This window comes from Penicillium solitum (assembly GCF_028829755.1).
Source record: "Penicillium solitum strain IBT 25940 chromosome Unknown utg000003l_segment0_segment0, whole genome shotgun sequence".
NCBI classification, from domain to species: Eukaryota; Fungi; Ascomycota; class Eurotiomycetes; order Eurotiales; family Aspergillaceae; genus Penicillium; species Penicillium solitum.
The window spans coordinates 586,913-611,333 of NW_027072123.1; the positions used below are offsets into that span (position 1 = coordinate 586,913).

The 24,421-nt window shown below is 46.5% G+C and overlaps 10 protein-coding genes across 10 annotated transcripts; 6 read left to right on the forward strand and 4 right to left on the reverse strand.

The window, feature by feature from the left end:
- Positions 1-683: 683 nt before the first annotated feature.
- Positions 684-2,240, forward strand: N7455_004132 (uncharacterized protein; the record flags this gene model as incomplete). Its single annotated transcript, XM_065604693.1, has 3 exons — positions 684-1,032; positions 1,081-1,743; positions 1,834-2,240. The coding sequence occupies 3 exons, from the start codon at positions 684-686 to the stop codon at positions 2,238-2,240; spliced, it is 1,419 nt and encodes a 472-aa protein (XP_065461593.1).
- A 266-nt stretch (positions 2,241-2,506) lies between these two features.
- On the reverse strand, positions 2,507-3,483 carry N7455_004133 (uncharacterized protein). The gene is made up of 4 exons (XM_040960142.2): positions 3,155-3,483; positions 2,964-3,098; positions 2,818-2,904; positions 2,507-2,762 (listed from the first exon to the last, which is right to left on the reverse strand). The coding sequence occupies exons 1-4, from the start codon at positions 3,381-3,383 to the stop codon at positions 2,632-2,634; spliced, it is 582 nt and encodes a 193-aa protein (XP_040809397.1). The 5' UTR covers positions 3,384-3,483; the 3' UTR covers positions 2,507-2,631.
- Positions 3,484-5,175: 1,692 nt separating this feature from the next.
- N7455_004134 (uncharacterized protein) lies at positions 5,176-6,083 on the forward strand (the record flags this gene model as incomplete). Its single annotated transcript, XM_040960174.2, has 3 exons — positions 5,176-5,735; positions 5,791-5,868; positions 5,915-6,083. The coding sequence occupies 3 exons, from the start codon at positions 5,176-5,178 to the stop codon at positions 6,081-6,083; spliced, it is 807 nt and encodes a 268-aa protein (XP_040809373.2).
- Positions 6,084-7,915: 1,832 nt separating this feature from the next.
- N7455_004135 (uncharacterized protein) lies at positions 7,916-9,572 on the forward strand (the record flags this gene model as incomplete). The annotated part of the gene is made up of 6 exons (XM_040960133.2): positions 7,916-8,079; positions 8,145-8,158; positions 8,217-8,289; positions 8,347-8,678; positions 8,730-9,427; positions 9,483-9,572. The coding sequence occupies 6 exons, from the start codon at positions 7,916-7,918 to the stop codon at positions 9,570-9,572; spliced, it is 1,371 nt and encodes a 456-aa protein (XP_040809379.2).
- A 1,263-nt stretch (positions 9,573-10,835) lies between these two features.
- N7455_004136 (glycoside hydrolase family 76 protein) lies at positions 10,836-12,203 on the forward strand (the record flags this gene model as incomplete). The annotated part of the gene is made up of 3 exons (XM_040960190.2): positions 10,836-11,039; positions 11,093-11,566; positions 11,625-12,203. The coding sequence occupies 3 exons, from the start codon at positions 10,836-10,838 to the stop codon at positions 12,201-12,203; spliced, it is 1,257 nt and encodes a 418-aa protein (XP_040809405.2).
- Positions 12,204-15,614: 3,411 nt separating this feature from the next.
- Positions 15,615-16,409, forward strand: N7455_004137 (uncharacterized protein; the record flags this gene model as incomplete). Its single annotated transcript, XM_040960132.2, has 1 exon — positions 15,615-16,409. The coding sequence occupies one exon, from the start codon at positions 15,615-15,617 to the stop codon at positions 16,407-16,409; it is 795 nt and encodes a 264-aa protein (XP_040809384.2).
- Positions 16,410-16,602: 193 nt separating this feature from the next.
- On the reverse strand, positions 16,603-18,186 carry N7455_004138 (carboxylesterase/lipase family protein; the record flags this gene model as incomplete). Its single annotated transcript, XM_040960193.2, has 1 exon — positions 16,603-18,186. The coding sequence occupies one exon, from the start codon at positions 18,184-18,186 to the stop codon at positions 16,603-16,605; it is 1,584 nt and encodes a 527-aa protein (XP_040809355.2).
- A 721-nt stretch (positions 18,187-18,907) lies between these two features.
- Positions 18,908-20,476, reverse strand: N7455_004139 (carboxylesterase/lipase family protein; the record flags this gene model as incomplete). The annotated part of the gene is made up of 1 exon (XM_040960159.2): positions 18,908-20,476. One exon carries the CDS (start codon positions 20,474-20,476, stop codon positions 18,908-18,910), a length of 1,569 nt encoding a protein of 522 aa, XP_040809407.2.
- Positions 20,477-21,225: 749 nt separating this feature from the next.
- Positions 21,226-22,224, forward strand: N7455_004140 (uncharacterized protein; the record flags this gene model as incomplete). Its single annotated transcript, XM_040960169.2, has 1 exon — positions 21,226-22,224. The coding sequence occupies one exon, from the start codon at positions 21,226-21,228 to the stop codon at positions 22,222-22,224; it is 999 nt and encodes a 332-aa protein (XP_040809371.2).
- A 1,302-nt stretch (positions 22,225-23,526) lies between these two features.
- N7455_004141 (uncharacterized protein) lies at positions 23,527-23,796 on the reverse strand (the record flags this gene model as incomplete). The annotated part of the gene is made up of 1 exon (XM_065604694.1): positions 23,527-23,796. One exon carries the CDS (start codon positions 23,794-23,796, stop codon positions 23,527-23,529), a length of 270 nt encoding a protein of 89 aa, XP_065461594.1.
- Positions 23,797-24,421: the final 625 nt, after the last annotated feature.

A 24,421-nucleotide genomic window follows, 5' to 3' on the forward strand; every position in this document is an offset into this window, starting at 1 on the left:
GAATCGAACACGGGCCTCGTCGATGGCAACGACGAATTCTACCACTAGACCAATGATGCTAGTTATTATAACAGGGCTCACTATTATACACTAAGAGATCTTAAGCTCTTTTTATTACTGTCTATAGACTATTATTACCTAGGTAGGATTGTTGTTATGTCTTCAATATTCAAGCCTTGCTAGATTATTTTGTTAGAAAATCTTCCGTGGTCGCCTGTGGCTAAATTTTGCACTAAGGAATATCCACTATCTTTGCAGGTAAAACTTGAGATATATATATCCACTGCTACTTGCATATTGCAAATAAATTAAAACAATTCTTAGGATTCGATATATGTGATACTAAGCCCAGGGGTATGTGATAAACCTAAATAATCTATATATGTACTGTTATACCCCAAAATATAGCATATACGATACAGGGCATAAATCTTAATACTACAAGCACATTCGAGTTGGAATTGCTAGGCGTCTTTCAGGGTTGATGTTTGTCCTTTCTCTATGTGCTAGGCAATGTAGAAACTGTAACTATGCAAACAAATGAAGATGTTCTTTGCACCCTTCTCCTATTAAAATCTCGAACCTGCGCTTCCTCACCTCATTTGAACGGCTATCAAATCATCAAATCACCAATCCATATTTCCAGTTTCACTCAAATACATCTGTCATCATCCACCCGCACCATGCCCGTCGATCCATTTTTCATTGATTGGAGTGGCCCAGACCTCGAGATGGTATATGCGTCTCCGGTAGTTGTACCGGAGAAAGGAGCCCAAAGAAACAGTCATATTCGCCATACGAGCAAGCAAACACAACCCCTCAGACGCCTCAGGGATGAAGATGGCAAAGCGAGCAGTGACGGCAGAAATAGACGGCTATTGGGCTCCAGTGATGATCACGGCGGTTTCACGGATGACGGTTTCATAAACCAAGACTTTCGGGTTGGGGGGCCAAACCTATGCTCATTACCCACCGAAACCTACGAAATTCAGGACAGCCATCCGCTTTATCTTATCATTGACGTCCTAGAACGTCGAATGCTGACTTGAATCTTTGACGTCCTCCGACAATTTGATATAGAAGATGACCATATTGACCCCGTGGAGGTTGTGGGAAGAGCAGAGAAAGGCGATTCCCAAGTCAATTCTCAACTGACAGTACTTATTATTGCAGTACGCACGGTTGTGGATGATACGTGGCTCAATGCGGCTAGAGCCATTCAAGCTTCTGTTATATTACACAAAGAGACAGAAAACAATGCCAGCGCAAAAAGATTACTCGACAGCTTGGCGGTTGAGTTTTTGGAAATCACGGATAACTACCCAATGTACATGTTTCCTGTTTTGGAGCAAGATGAGATCTACGACCAATGGCCAACGATTCGGACACATATTTTGGACATCCGCGACACTGATCTTTTATCCATTGGATGCTATCGTCGAGGCAGAAGTCGTGAAGCGGATGATAATCCCGCGACTGTGTTGATTTTGGCATATCCGCAGTGCAGAATTGATTGGAAGCCTTTCAGAGATGATGTTGTCAAACTCCTCGACCGAGCACGCCTTCCGATGGTGGCCGTGGAGATTTCCACGGCTTCTGACTGGGACAAAGAAGAGCGTCATGTGCAAGTGGATCTGGATAGTTTGCATGGTCTCAATAGGTTGTATCAGACAATCGCCCCCAGGCTTGACGATGAGACATGGGGAACTCTGACGGGGTTCGTCGAGTTATTGGGATTGCCAGGTATGCCAGACGGGCAATGGGATCTCGGTTGTTTTGGACGATGGTAGGAATTTGATGGCAACCCTCCAAAGTTTCGAGCTAACGCAATAGTCAATGTACAGCTGCCCGACGGAGAGAAAGTCAGAGAGATTGGATCCCTGGACCCCAGACTACCCATTGCGGGCAAACCAGTCTGGGCATACGGTTGCAGGCAGGGGTTGATCTGGGGTCTCGCCAATGGCCCCCAGGAAGCAGCGTTTTTGACGCTCAAGGAAAACGGACGCAAGGAAAACATTATTATTTATCGTGATCTTGTACTTGGGTTGAATGGTAAACCGTTTACGATCCCGGGGGACTCTGGCGCCCTTGTGTTCACCGGTGATGACATTCTCGTGGGGATGTTGTATGGAGGGCGACATGGTGCGAATAGCAATGTTGGCTACATCATGCGCACATATCATCTTTTAGAAGATATCAAGGAACGCACTGGTGCTAAGGACATTCGTTTTAGGCAGTGATTGGATGCCGATTCTTACATCGTGCCAAATATCTTTCAAATGATCAAACTTCTAACTTGGATCAGATGTGCCCTTAGAATTATTGCGGAGCTTGTTGACAATCGAATGTATGACTGACAGGTCGGTTGTGTGCGGTAGAATATGTTTGCCGACTTGCGTACTTTCCTCCCTTGGCACTGTCCCCTGCCATAATCGCAATTCCGGTTCTCAAATCAAGAGAGATATAATTGCATGCACTCAACCACCCACCGGCGATACTTTGACTTGCCTCGTCTTACAGGTGGCCGCGAATGGCAAGGGGATAAGTGGTGCCTACTTAATCTGCAGTCCATAATGCCATCCATGCATTTTTGTACGTATTTTACAGTTGACAGAGAAAGCCCCCAGGTATTTAAACCTCCATCCATCCCTTCTCGTTGTCATCAGGAGAACTCTCCCGGTATGGATGTTTCTCAATCCATTCCTGTGCGCCGACAACGGTAGCAGATTTCTCATAGAACTCGCTGAGCGCGTCGTTCAGCTCTGTGAATCGTTAATACCCGGTCAATCCACCCCGGTGTCTGGTATAAGAACTCACTTTCGATTTCCATAGGACCTGAAGGCTGCAAGGAGAAGCGGGACATGCCCTCTCTCCATAGTACCAGCGCAGATGGGATGGGAGTACCTAAACCCATAAGCTTCTATTTTCACTCAAAATCCAACATGGAAAAAAATCATACATACCTCGGGGAATACAGATAACAGTGGGGTCCATAAGAGCCTTCCCGTCGCCGATCTCTTCCTGGTACCGGTCGAAATCAAAGCGCAGCATTTGCTGCATAAGACGAGAATTCGGCATGAAGATTGGCCCATTGGAGTCTGATATGTAGATAGTTAGACTCTATTGCACAATACCTCGACAGGAATTTACAGACAGGGGCTTGACTTCGAGATTGTTGCATGAACCAACCCATCAGCAGATACATTGACTGCATCCTTCCTGTGGCGGGTCTCGTCTTGGGTCACATCATATAGTGTGGCCTTGCGCTCCAGCTGGTATCGATACATGGTCGCGGGGAATGAAGCATGGGTGGAAAGTAGGGAGAACTTTCGCGCTTGGTTGATGTTCAGCCGGGCGGCTGGTAGCCAGTGAGTGGCGAGCATGGTCCCTAGAGTATGTCGCGAGGTAATGCTGTAGGGGTAAAATTCTCAAGTGTGTGGTTAAATTAACCTCCAGATATGGAAACTGGACTGTGGATGGGGAAAGGAACACGGGCCTGTCCGTGACGTGATAAACATTACGTTGGGACAAGGTTTAAGTGGCCCTTACTGAGCTCCAGTCTCTCCCAAGTACATGGACTTTTACAATTTTAAAGATACAACATGTATATATACCTATGTTCATTTCACATCATTTTAAATATCACCCAACCTGGAGCATTGCTTCACATGCTTCTATATTTGGACTTCTTTCTACACATAGCGTGACGTCAACTGGTATTATATAGAAGTCACATGATCAGTAATACCGTAATTTACTGGAATTGCTACAAATACGTATTTGTTGAGACCGCGTTTCCGCATCAGGCGGATAGCCTCTAGATGTCCTCCTACCTTGTTTGGTCTTTCTCTCCCTATCTCTGGCAGCTAGCTCAATGCAACCCATGGTTTTCCTTCCATAACAGTATTCACCTCAATGAATGAAAATATTAGTCAAATAACGTTAGTTTTCTACACAGGAAAGGAAAACAGGGGTTACCGTACATAAACTCCATGAGAGGTGTATGAAGCTACCACTTCGTTTATATGGTAGGACCGTGGAGGAATCGTAGATCTTAATGCAGATAGACTTTATCAAAAAATAACTGAGTTCTACCATTATTGTTAAAATTGTTAAAATAATAATAAAAAGAAATCCCAAAAAAAAGCAGTGACCGTGGATCGAACACGGGACTTCAAGATAGATGCATATTTGCAATCTCACACTCTACCGCTGAGTTACCACTGCTGGTTGATGAAAATAATGTGCGCAGGATCAAATGATGTACTCTCTTCACTAACCCGCTCTGACACCCGACTCTAATTCCTGGGAGACACCAAGTTACCTACAGGCCAACGTTAACGCCAATAAGAGGGGAATCTCTAGATAAAAGACATATTAAAGGACTATTTAAAAGGCCGAAGAAAAGACCACCGAAAAAAACGTAAAAAGACCGCAAAAGTGGCTAACTATTCTTGTAGAATGATAATATACTCCCATCTCGATAATCCCAACGATAGCCAGCGGCGATTTATTTTGGCTTCCCTGGTTTTATATTGATTAGGAACATCTTGCTCACGAGTTGACATCGGTGAATGTGTGGTAGACAAAATGCCGTGCAGAAGCGCGCTCTAGTCTGTCAAAGCTTCCGGAAGTAAAATATTATTACGGCAAGGAAGCAGAGCAGGAAAATAATGGCAGCGGCGATTGAAGGAACATATTTCCATGAATAGTAGCCACCCTTGTAGGGCTCAAGTTCCGCCATGATCAGCAAAGATTTTAGTCAATGGGCTCGACCAAATACAGGTGGTGTGAGTCCTAATCGCTATACCTTGCAGCAGATTGGTAACAATTGGGGATTTATTTCTAGAATTTCCTGGTAAAGCTGTGATCTAGTTCCTCTATATCTTCAACCTTTTTTTCCTATACCATCAATGTTCTCCTAGACCACTATATTGCGGTGAGATTGATTTGCATATAAAAAAACAGAAAGTCAACTTAACCCGACTTACGTTGGTTATTTTAGTCCGGTCTTCTATTATAATGTTTATTCGTAAAAGCGGCCGCGTCTCAGAAAGGAAAGCCCCGCATGGTAAAGGTAGGTAGCGTGACCTAGGTATATCGTCATTTTCATCTTCACATTGATCAAACCTTCGTATGATTTCTCGTCTCTTACCATCACCTCTTACGTTCACCATGCCCGAAATCGAGTGTGTCCAGGTTCTTCCCAAGATGATTGGTGAAACAATTACTACATACTGTGACCCTCAGGACTCTGCTTATTACCCCCCTCGCGACTGGATCATCATCGAAAAGTTGGGTGAGGAATCGAGGGATATTACCCAAAGTGACTTCGCTAGTGGTATGGGACCCGCATTCACTGCCGGAAAATATCTTTGTCGGCCTAGTGCCGGGGACGAGGACAAGCTCGCCTTTATGCGTATCTATAAACAAATTCCTCTATATGGCACTAGACTTGACAGCATGAAAGTTCGGGAAGCACAGGCTTCTAAGCCACGAAACCACGTGGAGCTAGATGCTTTGAAGGATCTTACAGAAAACAATTGCACTGCTACCCCCAAACTCCTTGGATATCGAATCGCCAAGCAAGACGTAAATGACCTTGTCCCTGGCGGATATATTATGTACCTTGCGTGGGGAAAAGTCCCAGGCGATCCACTTGATATTAATGAGTTCTGGAGCCTTCCCTTTAGCCGACGACAAATCATCCGTGATAAGTTTAGAAAGGCATATACGTTTGTTACTGAACGACTTGATTATAAGCATGTACTTATAGCTGACTGGGATTAGGGAAGTTCTATGTTTTGGGTATAAGCCGATTTTGTCAACCCCGTCAAAGATCATACTCGATAAGATCACAGGTGATATGTATGTTGTAATCTATCTATTGAAGTCTCAAGCTAATGAAACACAGTAAAATCTCCGGTTTCAGCTGGGCTGCCCCCATCCAGCCAGAGACGGAATGGAACGACTACAACTTTGTGAAGTTTACACTGGTTCTGATCTCCCCAAGGCAGGATAAGGACTTTCCCACCATGGCGAACGATCTCAAAGACGTGCAAAACAATGGCTGGAGGTGGTGAGAAGGAGATTTGATGCGCAGAATGAACCAGGGGGTAACCCTCGTCGATTCCTTGTCACTTGGTCTCATGCATTTGGTCAGCTAGCTTAAAAAAATAATACTACCAAGATCTATCAAGAACGGATATCTCTAGTTCCTCCGTATATGAGGAAATCATCACCTGCCTAGGATGGCTGACCACATTTCCCTCGGTCGAATAAAACGACCATTTGAACACCGAGTTTAGACTTTCGGGCACCTATATGGCGTTTGGACACATCACGCTGTAGTATAAGTGCACTGGTTAGCTGGAATGCCTTCATGATCTCATCTACTAGTTCGTAGATTCCAACAGTGGTTATGGCTGCGATCTGCTCTGTTGGGAGTACGCAGATCCATAAACCAAAGGCCAATGGTACGAATAGCATTCAATTGGATATAGAGCAGACAACGCCGTACGGAAGTGATCGAGTTTACCAGTGCCAAAGGTGTCAATAAGTGCTACTAGCTTCTCTCTCATCCACCTTCTCTTTCCCTTCCACGCTACTCTTCCAAATCTTTTCATGCGCTAGCTTCTGAACCTGCATTTCCATCCATTGCTTGCCAATTCAGCAATTTGCGCACCGCAACGAAGTCTTTTGCTAGCTGTTTTGCACTTAAGACTGCTATCGTCTCTCATACGGCTTTTGTCCTTGACGATATAAGACTTCAACAATCCGATCCATTTATTTGGTCTTAGATAGTATCAGGGATATTATGCATAAGAATATACCAACGTGTTTTTATCTGTTCTTCTCAGATAATTTTCAGATGGTCTTTCTGAATGTCTTTTTAGATGTATATGAAGGGGGTAAAAAACATAAACCGTATAGGGGGTTTTCTATGTATGGATAGTCTACATAGGGACTAAATTGTAGGTTTACGTCATAGATAAGCAGGTTGTGCATTATCACGAGTTGGTGTGAGCTGCTTTTAGACAAAATAGATCAGGCCGATGATAGATCGTGATAAGGATGAGCTTCAATATTAATTTATATTTTATAGAACTTCAATGACCCTGTCAAATAAAAAGGGAAGTGTTTTTTTTCCCTTCTCTTTTTGCTGACATGAAAATATTATTATCCCGATTTTCATGTTCGCTAAGCCGGACGGAACACGGAAGGGGATATCCGCTTCCGGGCAGACCGGCTGAATTTGCTTTGGGCATCACTCACTGAAATGGAAGAATATGAAGGTTGAACACTCTGTTTAATAGCACATAACATGAATAAAATACTATGAGAAGTACTTCCTACTCAATCATGTTCAGTTATTTTCAACAGATTTTACGGCAAAGAGATTTCCTAGCTTATCAAACTGTGGGCCCGGAACCGGAACGGAACAGGAAGTGCTGCATGCCCCTGCGAAGACGCCAACGAACCCTTTTTTTTATAGGGGAGATTAGAGATTAGAGTCTTACTCGTTACAGATACGCTCCACCTAATGCGGGGAAGAAGTAAGAATCTGGGGTTTCTTTTATATCTTTCAATGTGATAGCCATTGTCCAGGCACAGGGCCAAATAATGCCTGTCGACTGTCCTCCCTCCGACGTGGGTGAAGAATCAGTGGATAAAAAGATCATCTCGGTCAATATTTCGAATATTTCGAATATTCCGAATATCCCGCTCAAAATCTCACCTTTGTTTGCACCTTTCAACAATCATTGCTTCGCTCTATCTGTCTCGTACGTAATTCTCTTTCCCCAGACCAAGAAAATAGTGGGGCCGGCCATGGCTGTCAGAGATTTCTCCAACATCGCCGCCGGTGCTCAATGAGTCAACGCTAACTTACAACCAACCCTTTGACAACACCAACATGGAGAAAGACATTGATAATACCAACATGGAAAAAGACATGGAGAAAGATATGGAAAAGGACATGGAGAAAGATATGGAGAAAGTCATGGATCTAGACAAATCAGAAGATCCCTTCGCCGGAGAAGAGGTCGGTGGAGTGCGTTACAGGACTATGAAATGGTGGTAAGTCGACACACACAGTGGTTCTCAGCAAGTCAATGCAGAAAGCTAATCAGATTTGTATTCAGGAACTGTGCAATTTGTAAATACACCCCAAATGAACTAAATTCAATCATGGTCCACAGCTAAACAGTCAATAGTGATGATTGCTCAGTCTGTCTCATTGGGAGTTCTCTCCCTCCCATCCTCGATGGCAGTTTTGGGTTTGGTCCCGTATGTCTGATGAGAATTCTTCTGAAATTTATTATGGACTCATGCTAATCTTGGCAGTGGTTGTATCATTATTGTTGGTATCGGAGCTTTGACAACCTACACTGGATATGTCGTCGGCCAATTCAAATTGCGATACCCCCAGGTCCACAACATGGCAGATGCCGCAGATATCTTATTCGGTCCCTGGGGTCGTGAGATCGTTAATGTCGCCCAGGTCATCTGCTTCATCTTCCTTATGGGCGCTCATGTCTTAACATTCTCCATCATGATGAACACTCTTACTAACCACGGTGCTTGTACCATCATTTTCTGTCTGGTGGGAACCGTCATCTGCTTCATCTTGACCCTCTCAAGACGCCTGGAGGAAGTTTCGTATCTGGGAATTATCTGTATGACAGAGCTCTTTTCTGCTGCTGGAAACTAAAACTAACAGCTACTAGCCTCGCTATCAATCTTCACCGCCGTGATGATCACCATGATCGCCGTTGGCATTGAAGCCCCCGACCCCAGAGCATACGCCATCACCAACCCAACTCTGATGAACGGCTTCTCCGCTACTCTCAACATCGTCCTTGCTTACTCCGGCCACATGTCATTCTTCAGCTTCCAGTCCGAGCTCGCAGATCCACGTGACTACCCCAAGGCCCTGATTGTCTTCCAAGCAACAGATACATCACTGTATCTCGTTACCGCCCTGGTAATCTACCGATATGCCGGACCGGACGTCCTCAGCCCCGCCCTGCTGAGTGCAAGCGAACTGGTTTCGAAAATCGCATTCGGCATCTCCATCGGTACGATCGTCATTGCTGGCGTGGTCATCTGTCACGTCGGCGCAAAGTGCATTTACGTGCGGATGTTCCGTGGCACGCATATGATGAGCGAGAGATCCTTCCGTTCATACGGTACTTGGGTGTTGATCACTTTCCTCATGTGGGTTATCGCGTGGTTGATTGCAAACGCGATCCCTGTGTTTAATGATCTACTCAACATGATCGCTGCGGCATTCTGCAGTTGGTTCTCGTTTGGTCTGGAGGGTCTCTTTTGGTTGAAGATGAACCGTGGACAGTACCTTGCGAGCAAACGGAAGATGGCTTTAACTGCGCTTAACGTCTTTCTTGTTGCGCTGTGCTGCTTGATTGTAAGCTTTGTTTTCCCTATTTGATTGACGAGAATGTGATGCTAACACGGAATAGTGTGGAATGGGCCTTTGGGCTACAGGAACGAGCATCAGGATCAATGCGCAGTCTGCACACAAGCCTTTCTCCTGCGCATCCAATGCCTAAACGACTCTTTTGTGTCTGGTCTTCGCGGGCTATTCTTGTAGATTACATGGCTATCATAAGTTACTTGCTTAAACGGATTTGTTCATATTATTCAATGATCCATAACCCAACGTTTTGTTTTAGCTGTGTACGTTAATTAACCGAGGATCTACCGACAGAAATGGCCTTTTTACGGAACGATTTGCCCGCTTACCTAAGCGGGACTTGGGTAGGTACTCCTAAGGGATAAGAGCATTTAACCGCTAGACTATGGAGTAAAAGATCATACATAACAAAACGTCTGGTTGTCTGCAGCGGCATATATATTATGCCTTGACCAGATCCCCTAATTTAGAATATGATTCCAAAGACAGAGGGGGTCAGTGTGGTCGCACAATACTCAATGGGGACTGCAGTGAACTAATACTATATTCTATATTCTGGGATAGCAAATGTGAGTGTCTTATACAACATTAGGTAGGCTCAAGCTGTTGACCTCACAGACATAGTCTTGGCTCTGGGCCCTGCGCCACGGGCCGAAAGGTGGAACCTCGACCCTGATTTGACCCTGATCTTGACCCTGCAGAGCTGCACGCTTGGCGCTTACTTCGTATTTTCGGACTTAATGAGAGCAGAGGAAAGGGGAAATTATAAAAATAGTGTGAGGGTTCCGCGGGGAGCCGGAGTATCCGGGTACCTCTGCACGTCGCCGGTCAGCACGGAGATTGGGTAAGACATGGTGTGGGACGGTGATAGGAGTCTTTTCAAAGTCATCGTATCCGTACTTATATTAACACAACACAACTACGGAGTATTTTTTTTCTAACGAATCAATTGATTGAAACACACCCCGAGGGTTTGGCCCCATTTCAGGGGGTCCCACTTTGTTTGAGGGACTCCAATGAAAGACAATCTCGAATGCTTCGCCTCGTCCAGGCTGAAACATTTGCTTAATCACGTTCCTGAAGTTCCTTTTCTTTAACGAACTCCACCGGCCAAGAAATAAATCTCCTTGGCTACTCTCGGCACCTGCGGTTTATCAGGACGATGAGGTTCAAAGGTGCTGGGCATATGGCCATACTGGCTTTGCGCATTCTACCGTTTGCCAGTCATGTCTGCGCGATTAACCTCGATGTTAACGATCAACGTAAGGAGTGGGATCGCGGGGAATATATATATTCTCCCTATCATTTCGAAGAGTTGAATTGCTAATTGCCATTGTGTTCTTTTTTTTTCCAATGAGTAGAATCCATCAAAGATGCCGGGAGTACCGCGACATACAACATGATGACATGGTACAAAGAGAATGGAACGGATAACCCGGGTTTTATCTCAAGATCATGGTGGACAGGAGCCGCTTTGTTTCTGGCTTGTCTCAACTATTGGCATGCGACGAACGACACAACCTATAACGAGGAGGTCAGCATCGGCATGCAACACCAGGGGAGTTCGACCGGAGACTTCATGCCTTCGTGGGCAACAGGCATAGTAAGTGCCCCGCTTCGAGATTTGAAATGGCACCATGCTGACCTCTTTTATAGGGAAATGACGATCAAATGTTCTGGGGCCTCGCGGCGATCACGGCAGCGGAATATAATTTCCCGAATCGACCAACCGGTGACACCTGGCTCACCCTGGCAGAGGGTGTTTTCAATGACCAGAAAGATCCAGACGGCAAAGGGTGGGACACGACTGTCTGCGGAGGTGGTCTTCGCTGGCAGAAGGAACTCTGGCAAAGTGGCTATACCATGAAGAACGCGGTGTCGAACGGTGGCTTTTTCATGCTCGCAGCTCGTCTCGCTTGGTTCAAACAAGAGAAAGGGTATTCTACATGGGCGGAGAAAGTCTGGGACTGGTCGACCCATGTGAATCTGGTCAATGATACAACCTGGGCAGTGGCAGATAGTGTCCGACAAGGCACTGGAGGTCCCGATGGTTGCAGTCTTCCTGACAACACCCGATGGACCTACAACTATGGTACCTATGCATCTGGTGCTGCGTATATGTACGCCTACGTGAGTATCGTTCTTTTATTTCTTACCTGTTTTGACATGCTAATACCAAACCTTGCAGACGAACGACTCTAAGTGGCTCAATATCACAACCAGCCTAGTGGACGCAATCTTTACTACATTTGCCCTACCCAAACACGGAGGTGTGATAACAGACTGGAATTGCGAAGCATCGAGCCGATGCTATTTGGACGCCAACGGCCCACTTTTCAAAGGCCTTACGGTGTCCTGGCTTGCAGATATTGCATTGATCATCCCCGAGCTTAAGGATACGATCCTACCCAAACTCCAAATTTCCGCTGAAGGTGCTGCAAAATCATGCACCGGCAACAACGAAAATCTCTGCGGAAACCACTGGTACGGCGGATACGATGGCCAGAATTCAATGGAGAATGCCATCAGTGGGAGTCAGATCATGAGTGCTGTTATGCTGAAATTTCTGGGCTCATCCTCAAAACCAGTGTCAACTGCCACAGGAGGAAATGGCACAAGTGACCCGAATGCTGGTACGAGGAAAACCTCGGGGCCTGCGACGTTGGCACCTATCACGACGGGAGATAAAGCAGGAGCTGGAATCCTGACTGCGTTTTTCGTGTGTGTTACGATAGGCGGGTTGGTCTTTTTGTTTATGGACCCCTGACCTCTGTAATAAGAAGATGGGTGAAGCTTACGCAAATGTATATTTGGAGTTGTTATAAATATTCTTTTCTGTTTACTTGTATCCTGTGAGATACAATCCACCAGGAATACCCGGACACACTAATCAGACTGGGCCTTATAATTCCCAGTACCTTGCGTAGAGAGACCAGAAATCATCCTGTCGAAGTGGCGCCGCTAATGGGGCTAGACAGCTTCAAGATCAACGCCCGAAAAACGGAAAGAGAGCGGATTCTTTTGCGATGTATCTTGGGACTGTCCGCACGGATTTCACGGAGTTCTGGAATGAGAGGGATTGGAGCCGGCTGATTCGGCGACGAAATCGTTGGGGTTCTTGTTGGCTTGTCGGCGGAGCGTAGGGGAGGGGGAGGGAGGTAGTGGTATTGGAGAGGGGGGGGGGGAGGTTTTGCCGTGAGCATCCATGGATGTTTGGACTGAATTGTAGAAATGACTGAGCACGCAAGTTGGTTTTACTCGAGAAAAGGAAGTCAGGTTGATACTCAATGACATGGTTTGAATTTGAACAAGTTGATAAAAAGGTGTGATGATATTGAAATCTAGCTAGTGACCACATAAGACCAACCCAATGCTTACCAAGATTGACTTCGCCTTCAATATTGTTGATGACTCTCGATGAAAAAGTCGGAGCTGCGATCGTATGGACCCTTCAGCATACATCGCGAACCATGAGTATAGTTCTCAACGGACGCTGAAGAGACCATAGGATTACGGATCCGAAAATCGCATATAGCCTCAACAAAAAAACCTCCTGGGCATGCCAGAAGTAAAAGTAAAAGAAAAAAAAAACAACAGATAAAGTGATCAGACCAATAAGATGCGTTCCAGAACAGTAGGCTAGAATGTAGGCAAAGGCCCGTCCACTTGCTGCTCCGTACTAACACCTCCGAGGCAGTAGGTTGGAACATAGAAAATAATCTTCGTCATCTTGCTGCTCGGAATTTACCTCTTTCCGTACTATGACGGGCGATGATGGTTGAGACTTATGAAGGTCGTGATGATGATAACTCACAAGTAGCTCATGGTTTTGTGACAATGATAATTCACAAAAAGCTTTTAGTGCTGTGGTCCTAACAGAGCGCAATTTCCCATTTTCCAGTCCCATTACCGCACTGGTAGCGGGCGATGAATGGCCGGTGAGAGGTTACATGAAGGGGCGCTGGCCACGCTGCTAGTTTCTCATCATCGCAGCACAAACAGAGCGCAGTTAACCATCTTTTTAACAGCAGTCATTGGCCACGAGAAATGCTTGCAATCACCTCTCATTCGGGGGCTGCCTTATCACGACACGAATCTTCCGGTTACCAAACATCATAGGCATTACCTGGTTCATCGGTGTTCTAGCAGATTGCAAGGTTCTCTAGACCATCTGTTTACTCATTGGATTTCTGGGCCCATTGCCGTCATCAGTGAACCCTTGTTTCGACAGGACGAAGTCTTCTGTCGGGTTCAAAAGAGAGTTAGGTGTCAATACATCCGACCAATAGACACGAGGCGTGTTCGAAATATTCGAAGACACGGCGTCGATATCTTCACATCAATGACCCGCGGATATGAGATAACTGGGGGGGGGATCAGATCAGCCCGTCAGAGTCAATATCCATAACTCTTCAGATATGATGGGTGACAAAGCCATCACATCGTAAACAACAGTGTGAACCTCTTTTTTCTGTTCTTCTAGCGGGGATCCAGGGACCATCGACTTCCTAACGGAAAGTCGTGGTATGCATGGATCGTGTCATCCGGAAGACAGTACAATTCTGACCGCACAAAGACGGGGGAAGGGAGAAGGCCTCGTAGACGTACCCTTGTCCACCGTATTGCCATGGTGTGCCGATTGCACTTCGCTTTTTTATGGCTCAGGTGCTAGGAGCTGGTCTGGGAGATCTCTGGGGAAAAAAAGAAGAGGTGGCAAGAGGGTTTCCTAAGGGCATTTTATAGGTGGTCTCCCCTCCCCTAACCTCTACTATTATTCTATTATTCTATTCACTCTGCTGTTCACTACTTTCTCCCTTCGCTTTGTGCTCAATGTGTTCTAGCTATCCCTATTTGGTGCCCAATATCCGAGTATTGGACCCACTTGAGCCCTGACCGAACTCGGCAACTGTTCAGTGATCGTATAGCCGCCCTTTAGAGTCCGACGATCAACGACATCTCTATATATGATATACATGAACACAATCCGCCTTGGATATCTCGCTAATAGACACCGGTAACTAATAACCAGTAGTTCTTCAATCACTATAATGTCTCTATAATCCCCGTTTCATAGAAAACACAATGATCTCCTCGAAAGAACGCATTGGAAGCAAAGGAGTATAAGATGATTATCATTTAAGGCATACTCGATCACTCATGCTACTAGAGTCCAGGAAGAAGTGTCGTCCAATCAATAGGCTGCCTCATTGGTCAAACATCGGTGTTCAAGCTAGTTGGAAAGGTGTTGGCGCGAGGACTAGGCTGTCAATGCCATCCTCCATAAATACTACTCTACCCAACTCCTGGATGCAACCCTCCTCATATATTGACCTCTGTTCAAAAGTGAACAAGAGCACCATGAGGGCGCCTAAAGAAATACTATATATATGGGACCTCATCTTCCGGGTAAGATTCCAGTACTTGCAGCATCCTACGAGCCTTTGTCGTAAAAACAAAACTACAGACGAAAACCCATATTTTCTCGAGAATCTCAGCCACTGTGTACAGAACCTAACTAGTTTCACTATTACACGGCTTTGCAAAAAAACCGCCATGACCCACCCAAGGCTTGACTCGGTGCTGTCTTCTTTCCATAATTTGGAAGGCGCTTCCTCCGTCGGAGGCATGAACCTTCGAGTCTTCTATTCACTCCAGGAAGATGAAATTTATCCTCCGAAGAAGGGGGATGAGCCATTTCTCAAAGAACCGGAACCGCAAATACTCCAAAGGGCTCAACAAACAAAGAAAAGGGTGCACGCATGCTTGGGCCACGCAAAGGTGTTATTATAGTCATTTTGAAGGAAATAGGGCATCTTCTGAGCATTTTCATTCTAGCTCTTAATGATGTCCACATTGGGAGGCGTGCGCTCGATGAAACAGTAGTCATCGAGATCCTAGACTCTCTAGTTTCATATTCCAATGATTAAGTATCCACTTAATGAATCCATCTAGGCAGCCATGCTGATTATCCTATCTCCATAAAATAACATCATCCCATACTTACATTAGTTACATGAATTATATATTTATCACTCCACCAGAGAGGAAACGGTTACACCACAGTTGACAATTAAGTAAGCAACTAATACGACCTCGTGATCTGCACGAGTATTAATAGTATTAATAGTCTTCTTGTCCCCCTCATCTGACGCATTCCAACTTTCGTACTTTGACCAAAATGGCCCCATCTCTCCCACCTCAGTACGAAATCCGCGTTCTTGGACCAGAGCATGAAGAATGGGCCCGGGCAATTTGCATTCATACAAATCTATTCCACTCCCCGCTCTGGCCGGTTGTGTATCCCGAGAACAAAACCCAGCGAGCCTACCAGACTTTCCAACATGCGCACTATTTAATCAAACACCAAATCGACTCAGGAAAGTCCCTTGGTATTTTCGACAAAGAATACCAGTTCAAACGACCCGAATCCGCAGCCACGGGGGGCAAACTGTACTGGAATCTAGAAGATGTAAATGCCACCGAAAGCGATCTCGCAGAGCAAATGGACTTCCCACTAGTCTCAATTGCCATGGCCTACGATGGCATCGACGAGTTAGACATGGCTGGGATAAAACCTCTGATAGAAGCACTCCCCTTATTCGAAACAGTCTACCGCAGCCTCGAAGAACGAGACCAGCGCGATCCTGCGTCGTGGAAACCCACTGCTCGTGGACAAGTGCTGATGCGCAACGCAACCAATACCCTTCAATCTTATTCTGGTCATGGCCTTATGAGAATTCTGGCTGAGGATATGATGAGACGTTCGGCGGCTGAAGGGTATCGGGGTATCCAGATCGAGAGTATTTCTTATGCTGTGCAAAAGGTGTGGTCGAACCCGCCGGCTCCGTTCAAGGGGACTATTATTGGGCAGTTTCATACGAGCGCGTTCGAAGAGAAAGATGCGTCTGGGGAGGTTTCGTATCCCTTCCGACCGGCGGATGTGAATATTTCCAAGATTTTTGTTGACCTTTGAGTTGAATAAATTCAACAATATTAACTTTGTTGAAGTCATACATATAAACATCTAGTACGTAGTTGGTGAATTAAATGAAAGCACAGTAGAACATAGCGTACATTATGTGGCATAGCTAGAGTACTCATGAATCATAAGTTTCTGTGCACTAAATAGCCATGCGCCCTCCATCTACTACAATATATACATACACCTAGTACGGGCTAGGAGTAGCCGACTTGAAATATTTCAACAGAACATCCTTCTCCTTGGCACTGGAAGCGATGGGAATCTTCTTCCAGGAAGTGCCCAAATCAAACTGACTATTTTGCGAGGGAACATTAGCCCCCCAATATGGCAATGTCCCATTGGTGCTCGACCCTCCCTTATTGGGGTTCTGAGTCTTGACGAAATTGGCCCAGTAAGACGACATCTTCTCGGAAACCTCATAGTCAGTCTCGCTGTAGCTTGAGGACTGAGCATACAGGTTACCCAGAGCGTAGACAACCTCTGAGCCATGAGTGGCGCCACTGCTAGAGGGATAGTAGCTCCACAAGTAGTTGTAAATGGGCTGGTTGGAGGTCTTACTCCACCGGTTGGCGAAGGACCAGGTGGAGGTGCAGTATCCCGCACGCAAGATGGCATTGTAAGCATTCGTAGCGGCGGTGGTGGTGTTGGCCGGGTGAAGAGCTAGCAGCTCGGCGGCATAGTCTCCATAGGTCGAGGTGATCTCCTCCTCATACTCTATCACGTTGTAGGTTGCGGTCAGATCGATACCGTCCTCGTCCTTGTTGTTACCAACCAGGATCGGTACGTTGTTCGCCGCTCCCTCCTCCAAGCTAACAATGTACTTGTGGGGAATAGAGTGATTGTTCAGTACCGGGTCAAAACCGGTGAAGTCGGTGGTACCAGTTCCGGTCAACACAGTCGAAAGGTCCAAGGCTCTCAATTCAACCAGGCTGGAAACATTCAATGATTCATAGAAGGTGTTGCTGAAATCCAATGCCCAGGACATATTCCGGTAGTCACTGCCGTATCCCACCATGTTCGGGTCGTATGGGTCCTTGATACCACTTTCCGCGATAACTCCCTTAATCAGCCCTTTGGAGAGAGGACTGTTAAGGATGTGGTAGCTGGCTCCTGAGCCGAAGGATTGTCCAGCGGCGGTGATGGCCTCAGGGTCACCACCGAACGCGGCGATGTTCTCATGAACCCATTTGAGAGCAGCAATCTGATCCAACAGGCCGTAGTTTCCCGTCGCGCCGGTTTCTTTTTCCAGCTCAGGCAAAGTGAGCCAACCCAGGGGTCCGGTGCGGGAGTTGTAGCTGACAAAGACGATATCTTTACCAGCCATACCAGCACCATCATAGGTCGACTGAGAGGATTCGCCGCCAGCAGCATACGACCAGAACATGACGGGTAGTTTGGCATTGGCCGAGGTGGCGGGACTCCAGATGTTGATGGTGAGACAGTCCTCACTGTAACCGTCACCAGCTGACTGGCTGGGGCAGCTTGCTCCGAAGGAAGTAGCCTTGTAGGTTCCGTTCCAGGATGGGGCAGATTGGGGTGGTTTCCAGCGGTGTTCGCCGGCCGTGGTGCCTGCGAACGGAATACCCTTCCAAACGGAGATGTCCTTCCAGTTAGAGATGGTGGATGGTGCACTGCTGCTATTGAAGGCAGCAGCACCCTGCAACTTTCCCTGGGGAATCTTGATGGTATGGTCGTATAGAGCTGCGTCTGCCATGGCAAGCAGGGCAAAGATGCCAGCCGCGCGGGTGAGGTCTTCAGAAAACTTCATCTTCCCAGTGACGTAGGTAAATGGCCCTAGAGTGACAAGTACACATTGAATCCGAAGGGTGTGTGTTTATATAAACTAGAAACTTGATTAGCGGCAGAGTGCCCAGGTAGGAGAATAATACTAGCATTGAGACGCGATCCGAAGAGTTGCTGACGCGTTCCCACCGTTATGCTTTATTATTAAAGCTATGATCAGCCGGGGATCGCTCGGTGTGTGGGAAATTCAAGGGGTTGATCTGATAAAACCGAAGCGCTAAACTTCAATAGGTAGTCAATGCCGTTGAAGTTGTGGAAGAATCCTGAATATATGTGGGACTGGGCTCGTACATGAATTACGTTGTCCGGCTTAGTTGTATTAAGCTACTACCCATATCCCCTGCCTTATGCATGTGGTTTACATCCACAATATTATCCTAGCCTTATAATAAGGCCGGTAGATATCTTTCCCGGGCTGAGGTCAAGACACAAAGCGTTTCAGAGACATGGTACGATGCAATGATATTATATCGTAGTTCAGCCGAGGAGGTGTCAGCGCACGCGAGGAATGGTGATGATCATGCTTTTCATCCCGTCTATTGCGGGATCTATGAAATACCTACCATTTGCTTAATAGTGGTAGGATTTCATCTTCTCTTCATGAAAACCCTAATTGCATATAAACATCAGTTAATTCAACTATAATCCACGTTACATTTATCCACATAGGGTAGTTTATAATCAATCTAGTACTTCTTCAAGGTACTAAACCATGACTTAAAGAGGGCGACCTTCTTGCTCAATGCCACAGGGATCTGGCCCCATCCATTTCCAACATGCTGAACGAGCTCGCTCGAGTTTACGGCAGGCCAAGAAGCCAACCCATCACCGTTAGGGTTTCCATTCTTGATGAAGTTGGCCCAGTATCCATTCATCTTCTTGGCGATAGCATAGTCCTCTGCAGTCCATGAGTTGTCGGTAGCATAAAGGTTGTTCAGCACATAGTTGATCTCAGACTCGTGGTAAGCACCCTGGTCCTGTCCAGGAGGAGCGTGGTCCCAGAAGTAGTTGTATACCGGGCTGTTGTAAGCCTTGTTCCACATCTGAGACCAGAGCCAAGTGCCAACCTTGGAGCGGTCTGTGAACTGGGAATTGTATGCTCCAGAAGCAGTGGTGTTGTCATGTGCCGGATAGAGACGAAGGAAGCGCTGCACCCAGGCGCCACTGTAGGTCTCGTTGAGGTCTGTCAGGTACTCTGATATGGTGATATCCAAACCGTAACTCGCACCACTTTCATCCTTTGTGTTTCCGGTGATGACAGGCACATCTTGAGCTAACTTGTAGGTCAAAGTGTTGTAGTAAGTGTCAGGGATGGCGTAGTAATCAAGCGTGGCCGAGAAGTCATAGTTCGAACTCAGGAAGTTCGTGACTAGGCTCGCCATAGGCAGTTCACGGGCCTCGGCAATACTAGAGACATTCAGACTCTCCAAGTAAGAGCTCGCTGTGGAGTAGGAGGAATCAAGGGTCGTGTAGGCCTCAGCGAGACTGGTACACAAAGGATCATGTGGATCTCGAACACCGCTCTGAATAATAGCCCCATTAATCAATCCCTTTGTCAAGGGGCTATTCAAGATATGCTGAGTTGCAGCAGACCCAGCAGATTGACCCATAACAGTGATGCGATCTGGGTCACCACCGAAATGAGCAATGTTGGCCTTGATCCACTTGAGGGCAGCGAACTGGTCCAGCATACCCCAGTTTCCAGAGGAGTTGTGTCCATTTCCAAACTCCTCAGTCAGTTCTGGAGAGGCCAGCCATCCAAAGGAACCAGTGCGGTAGTTGTAATTGACAAAGACAATGCCCTGGTCAGCCATCCCACCACCATCAAAGAGGGCGTCTGCCGCGGTCGAGAGAGCTGGGTAACTCCACATGACCACAGGGAGCTTGGCATCGGTGGAATTGGCAGGACTCCAGATATTGAGGTTCAAGCAATCTTCGTCAATGGTGTAGTCGTTATTGCCATCAGTTGCTGAAGGGCAAACATTTCCCCAGTTCTTGGCATCCAGAGTCCCATTCCATGCGCTAGCCGTTTGGGGGGCCTTCCACCGGTTCTGGCCTCCAGTCGTGGCAGCGAACGGGATGCCTTTCCACACGGTGATATCCTTCCAATGAGTCAAGTTGCCGGTGCTGGAGGCATTGAAAGCAGGGTAGCCCTGGACACCTCCATACTTGGTTTCGATGACGGTGTTGTAAAGTGCGCCTGAGACGATGGGCACTATGCCGCAGATGGCTGCAGCAGTTGATTTATAATGCATGGATAATGCCGGAATTCCTGATAAAGACGAAGGACGAACAGAAGCCAAGAAAAATGAAAGGATTAAAGCTGTTGGATGGTCGGGGACTTTATACTTCGATCTTTTTAAGTGCAACCGGTGGTCGTCATCATATGCATTGGCACTTCTCATTAGAGCCCCCTGAAAGATCCGCTTGGATGTTCCAAGGTTATACCGAGCCACATACGCGTTGCATCCCCACCGTCCACTTCATACACTCATATTTTAGCGCCACACCTTATTTAATTGGAACCTCAAGGAAATACTAAGAAACCGGATGTCCGGATGTCCGGAATTTACCGTGAATCAGAAGCAGAATAAGCCAACCGCTTCGTATTGTAGCTCCGTACGGAGTATTGTAGGCAATAATATGTAGATATTCTGATCGACTGAGGTTACCACCGAGCTATTCGGCCTTAAACGCCTAAATGGGTATATCGACCGACACCCTCGGAGTTAAACGAAGCCAACCTTGGAAGGGGTTTCAACGTAGTCGCGTCCCTCTTCCGTCTCCCAAAAACTTTGGCTGATCTTGCCTTATGTGAGACTGAAGCTATAGGTGAAGCATGAGTATATGCCGCGTGGTCTAAACCGACCAATAATCTAATCATTCTGCACTAGTATAATAACTCTGGAGGTATAAAACTCCATAGGGACCAGTCTAGTTTTCATCGACGAATGCTGTCAGTGCGCTTTCCTCGCAAGGCTTTTCTCCCTTTATACATTCCAACATGCGTTCATTCATTACATTAGCTCTGTATCTCGGCGTTGTCGCTGCTTCCGAGCTCAAGACGCGTGCTGTCTATCAGTTCTCCTCCAACGACACCTGGTTAGAGAACCTGGCCATACGATCCAATGGCAACATCCTAACCACCGAGATTGGTCCTCCAGCCAATCTCCTATCTTTTGATCCCAGCGAAAAACATCCACGGAAGAAGGTGATTAAGGATTTCATCTCCGTCCTGGGTCTCTCCGGTATCACCGAAGGTGCCCACGATGTCTTCTATGTGACTGGAGCCAATACCACATCCGATAATATCCGCGATCCACCGAAGAATGCGACTCACGTTTGGGAGGTCGATTTCACCAAAGACGGCGACAATCCGAAGATCAAACTCCTGTGCCGCCCTACAGCACCCACCGGATTCAATGGCTTGGCAAGATTCAACGATACAATTATACTCGCTACCGCCTCCTTTCAAGATTCCATCTTCGCAATCGACACCCGCACCGGTCGTACCTGGGAGGCCATCAAACAAGAAAGCCTCATGTCCTCTATCAACGGCATCAAAGTGTCAGACAACTTCCTCTACTGGACTGCCAACAGCGCCTTGTATCGCGCAAAGCTATACCCCAACATCACTGCCGGCACGGGACAGCTGATCTTCCAGGGCGGCGCGTTTGATGATTTTGCTATTGCTCCCAGTGGTTTCGCCCTTAACTCGACTTACGGTTCCAACTTCAAATTCGCTTACCTTTCTACCTCCGCTGGAAATACAATCGAGCAGGTTATATTTACCCGTAATGGAACTGCCATCGATAGTGAGATTATTGCCGGGTCTGAGGACTCGACGGAAGTTGCTGAGCCTACGGGTGTTTTCTTCGGAAGAGGTGAGGATCAATTGAATAAGATTTATGTCACCACCGGTGGTGGCAGTGGTGTCAACGTCGATGTGAATGGTACTGAGACTGCGGTCGGTGCGCAATTGCTAGAAATACAGCTGAACTAGATTAGAGAAGTACCGTGTACTATAGCAGAGGTGATATTATGCACTCGGATAATGGAATGTACTGTCTTGAAATTTCAATATTTTGAGCTAATGGCTTTATGCTGAGTACCCCGTGAGACGGTTATGTACCACCACAATATCCTGACCACCATTGCTGAACAGTCGTGAACCTATGACAAATTCGCCCAGGAGCACAATCTTCCAGAGACTCCCGTGTTGAAAGATTCCCATTCCTTCCTGGAGTTTCGTCAGGCCTGTGCCCAACATCCTCGGCCAGACATATTCGACCATGGCCGTGCGAGCCAGCAGAAATCTACAAACTCCGCAGTGAGGGCTTCAATGTCCTTCTCAGTATAGTATTTTCGCTCGCTAGTCAGCTTTGACACCTTGTCACATATAAAGAACCAGCCACGCTTCGGGCCGCTGAAATACCTGGCTTCCTTTCTTGGTGTCTGGATGTCGAATCCTCGACCGGAAGGTGACGCTATGGGAAACCTCCCGCGTAAAAGAGCCTAGACATTGATATGAACGGTTCCTCGGGATGCCAATGCTGTAGCGGGTTGCCTTTCATGAGGCGATGTCGCGCATCAAATGTCCGATTTTACTGTTTACCGTCTGCGCCTACCACCATTGATCCGTGGTAGACACTTCGGCCTAAGCACGTCAAGTCAATCCCGTCACTATTTATCTCGATAATGCTCAACTTCGTATTGTCCAACTGTCCTTTTTAATGAATCACGGAAAGAATGAATGCAATGGATTACTACCACTTGCTACAAGAAGGAACCAGTCCTCGCCTCATACAAATTAGAAAAGCAGGATATATAGCGACAGACACGTTCAAAGACAAAAGAAACGCCCACAATGCATTATATCTTGAAAACATCATGCTCCTTCCTTGGTCAATCACCCATACCGCATAATCTCACACGTATCTTCGTTACCCGTTCTCTTTCGCACGCTCGCCCTGCACTCTTCGTCCCAGAGGTGGACTAGCATTTCATGTCGGCGCATTTTGATGGTACTCAACACCTGGTTGAGTAAAATGCAGACAGTGGAATCAATCACTGTTCCACAAAGCATTGCTAAGGCACAGAAAAAAAAGAGTGCAGAACAATTCCCACCAATTCCCCGGCATCAAGAATCATCAACACCAGTGTCGACAATAAGTACCGGAAGAAACCCCCCATTCGACACACAACATTGAACATCAAATAGGGAAAAAAGAAGGAAAAAAATAACCCGGAACATCCAGAAACCCTCGTGGAGCGATAATGGCACAGCCATAATACATAGTCCATTTCAAATCTCCCAATCTCCCTCCTCACCCTCACTCCCACTCTCATTTCCACTCAAATCGTGACTCCCATACCCAGAATCAGACCAAGGCCTCGCACCAGGCGAAACAGCATAGATCCCTCGTCCCGAGTGCTTGTCACAGGTATAACCAACCAGCACAGTCTTTTCCTGTACTCCATGGCCGCGCTGTCCATAAGCAGAGCAAGGGTCGATGGAGTGCTCGAAGTAAAGGCATTTACAGACAGAGTATCGCTCGACGACTTTGTAACACATTTCGTATGGGTATTTGGAGTGTCGGGGTAATGGATTGATAGTTGATGGTTGTTTTGGGTTGTTTGTTTGAGACTCGAAGGGAGAAAGCGAACCAGTCGATTGAATAAACAGAAGAAGTAGAAAATAGAAGATAGAACGGACAAGTGAAGAAAAGCACGCTGTCTCGCGAAAGAATGACCCGAAACGAAATCAGAGGGAGTGACTGGTTTGACAAACCGAGAGGGGTTGTTGTATAGGGAGTAGGCGTTATATATGCCGTGGTTATAGAATGGATATTATCTATAATTATGAATATATAATATAATAATCTACTGTAATAATAGTATAATTATATAATAATAATATTAAAATATGAAATAAAATAAAATAACATGTAGATCCAAAGGGATCAATGCATATCCATCAGCCCTATGGGTTGTAGCCCCAGGCAGAAACCAAACGGGGCGCGCCCAAATGGCTAATAGGGCTGAAGAGAAGTGTGAATGATACTCCACTATGTAGACAGGGACTGGATATCTACATGCTGTCTACTCCGTACATGGGTTGAGTCTAGCAGAGTATCCATTTTACCCCTCTATGCTGTATGTAGTGGGTGACTATCGAGGATAGTGGGGGGGTGATGCAT

Coding starts and splice junctions, on each gene's coding strand:
- N7455_004133 (XM_040960142.2), bottom strand. CDS start 3,383: ATGCTCGCCACTCACTGGCTACCAGCCGCCCGGCTGAACATCAACCAA. Junction 2,905..2,963: donor TGTTATCTGTATTCCCCGAG/GTATGTATGATT, acceptor TTATGGGTTTAG/GTACTCCCATCCCATCTGCG. Junction 2,763..2,817: donor AGGTCCTATGGAAATCGAAA/GTGAGTTCTTAT, acceptor AACGATTCACAG/AGCTGAACGACGCGCTCAGC.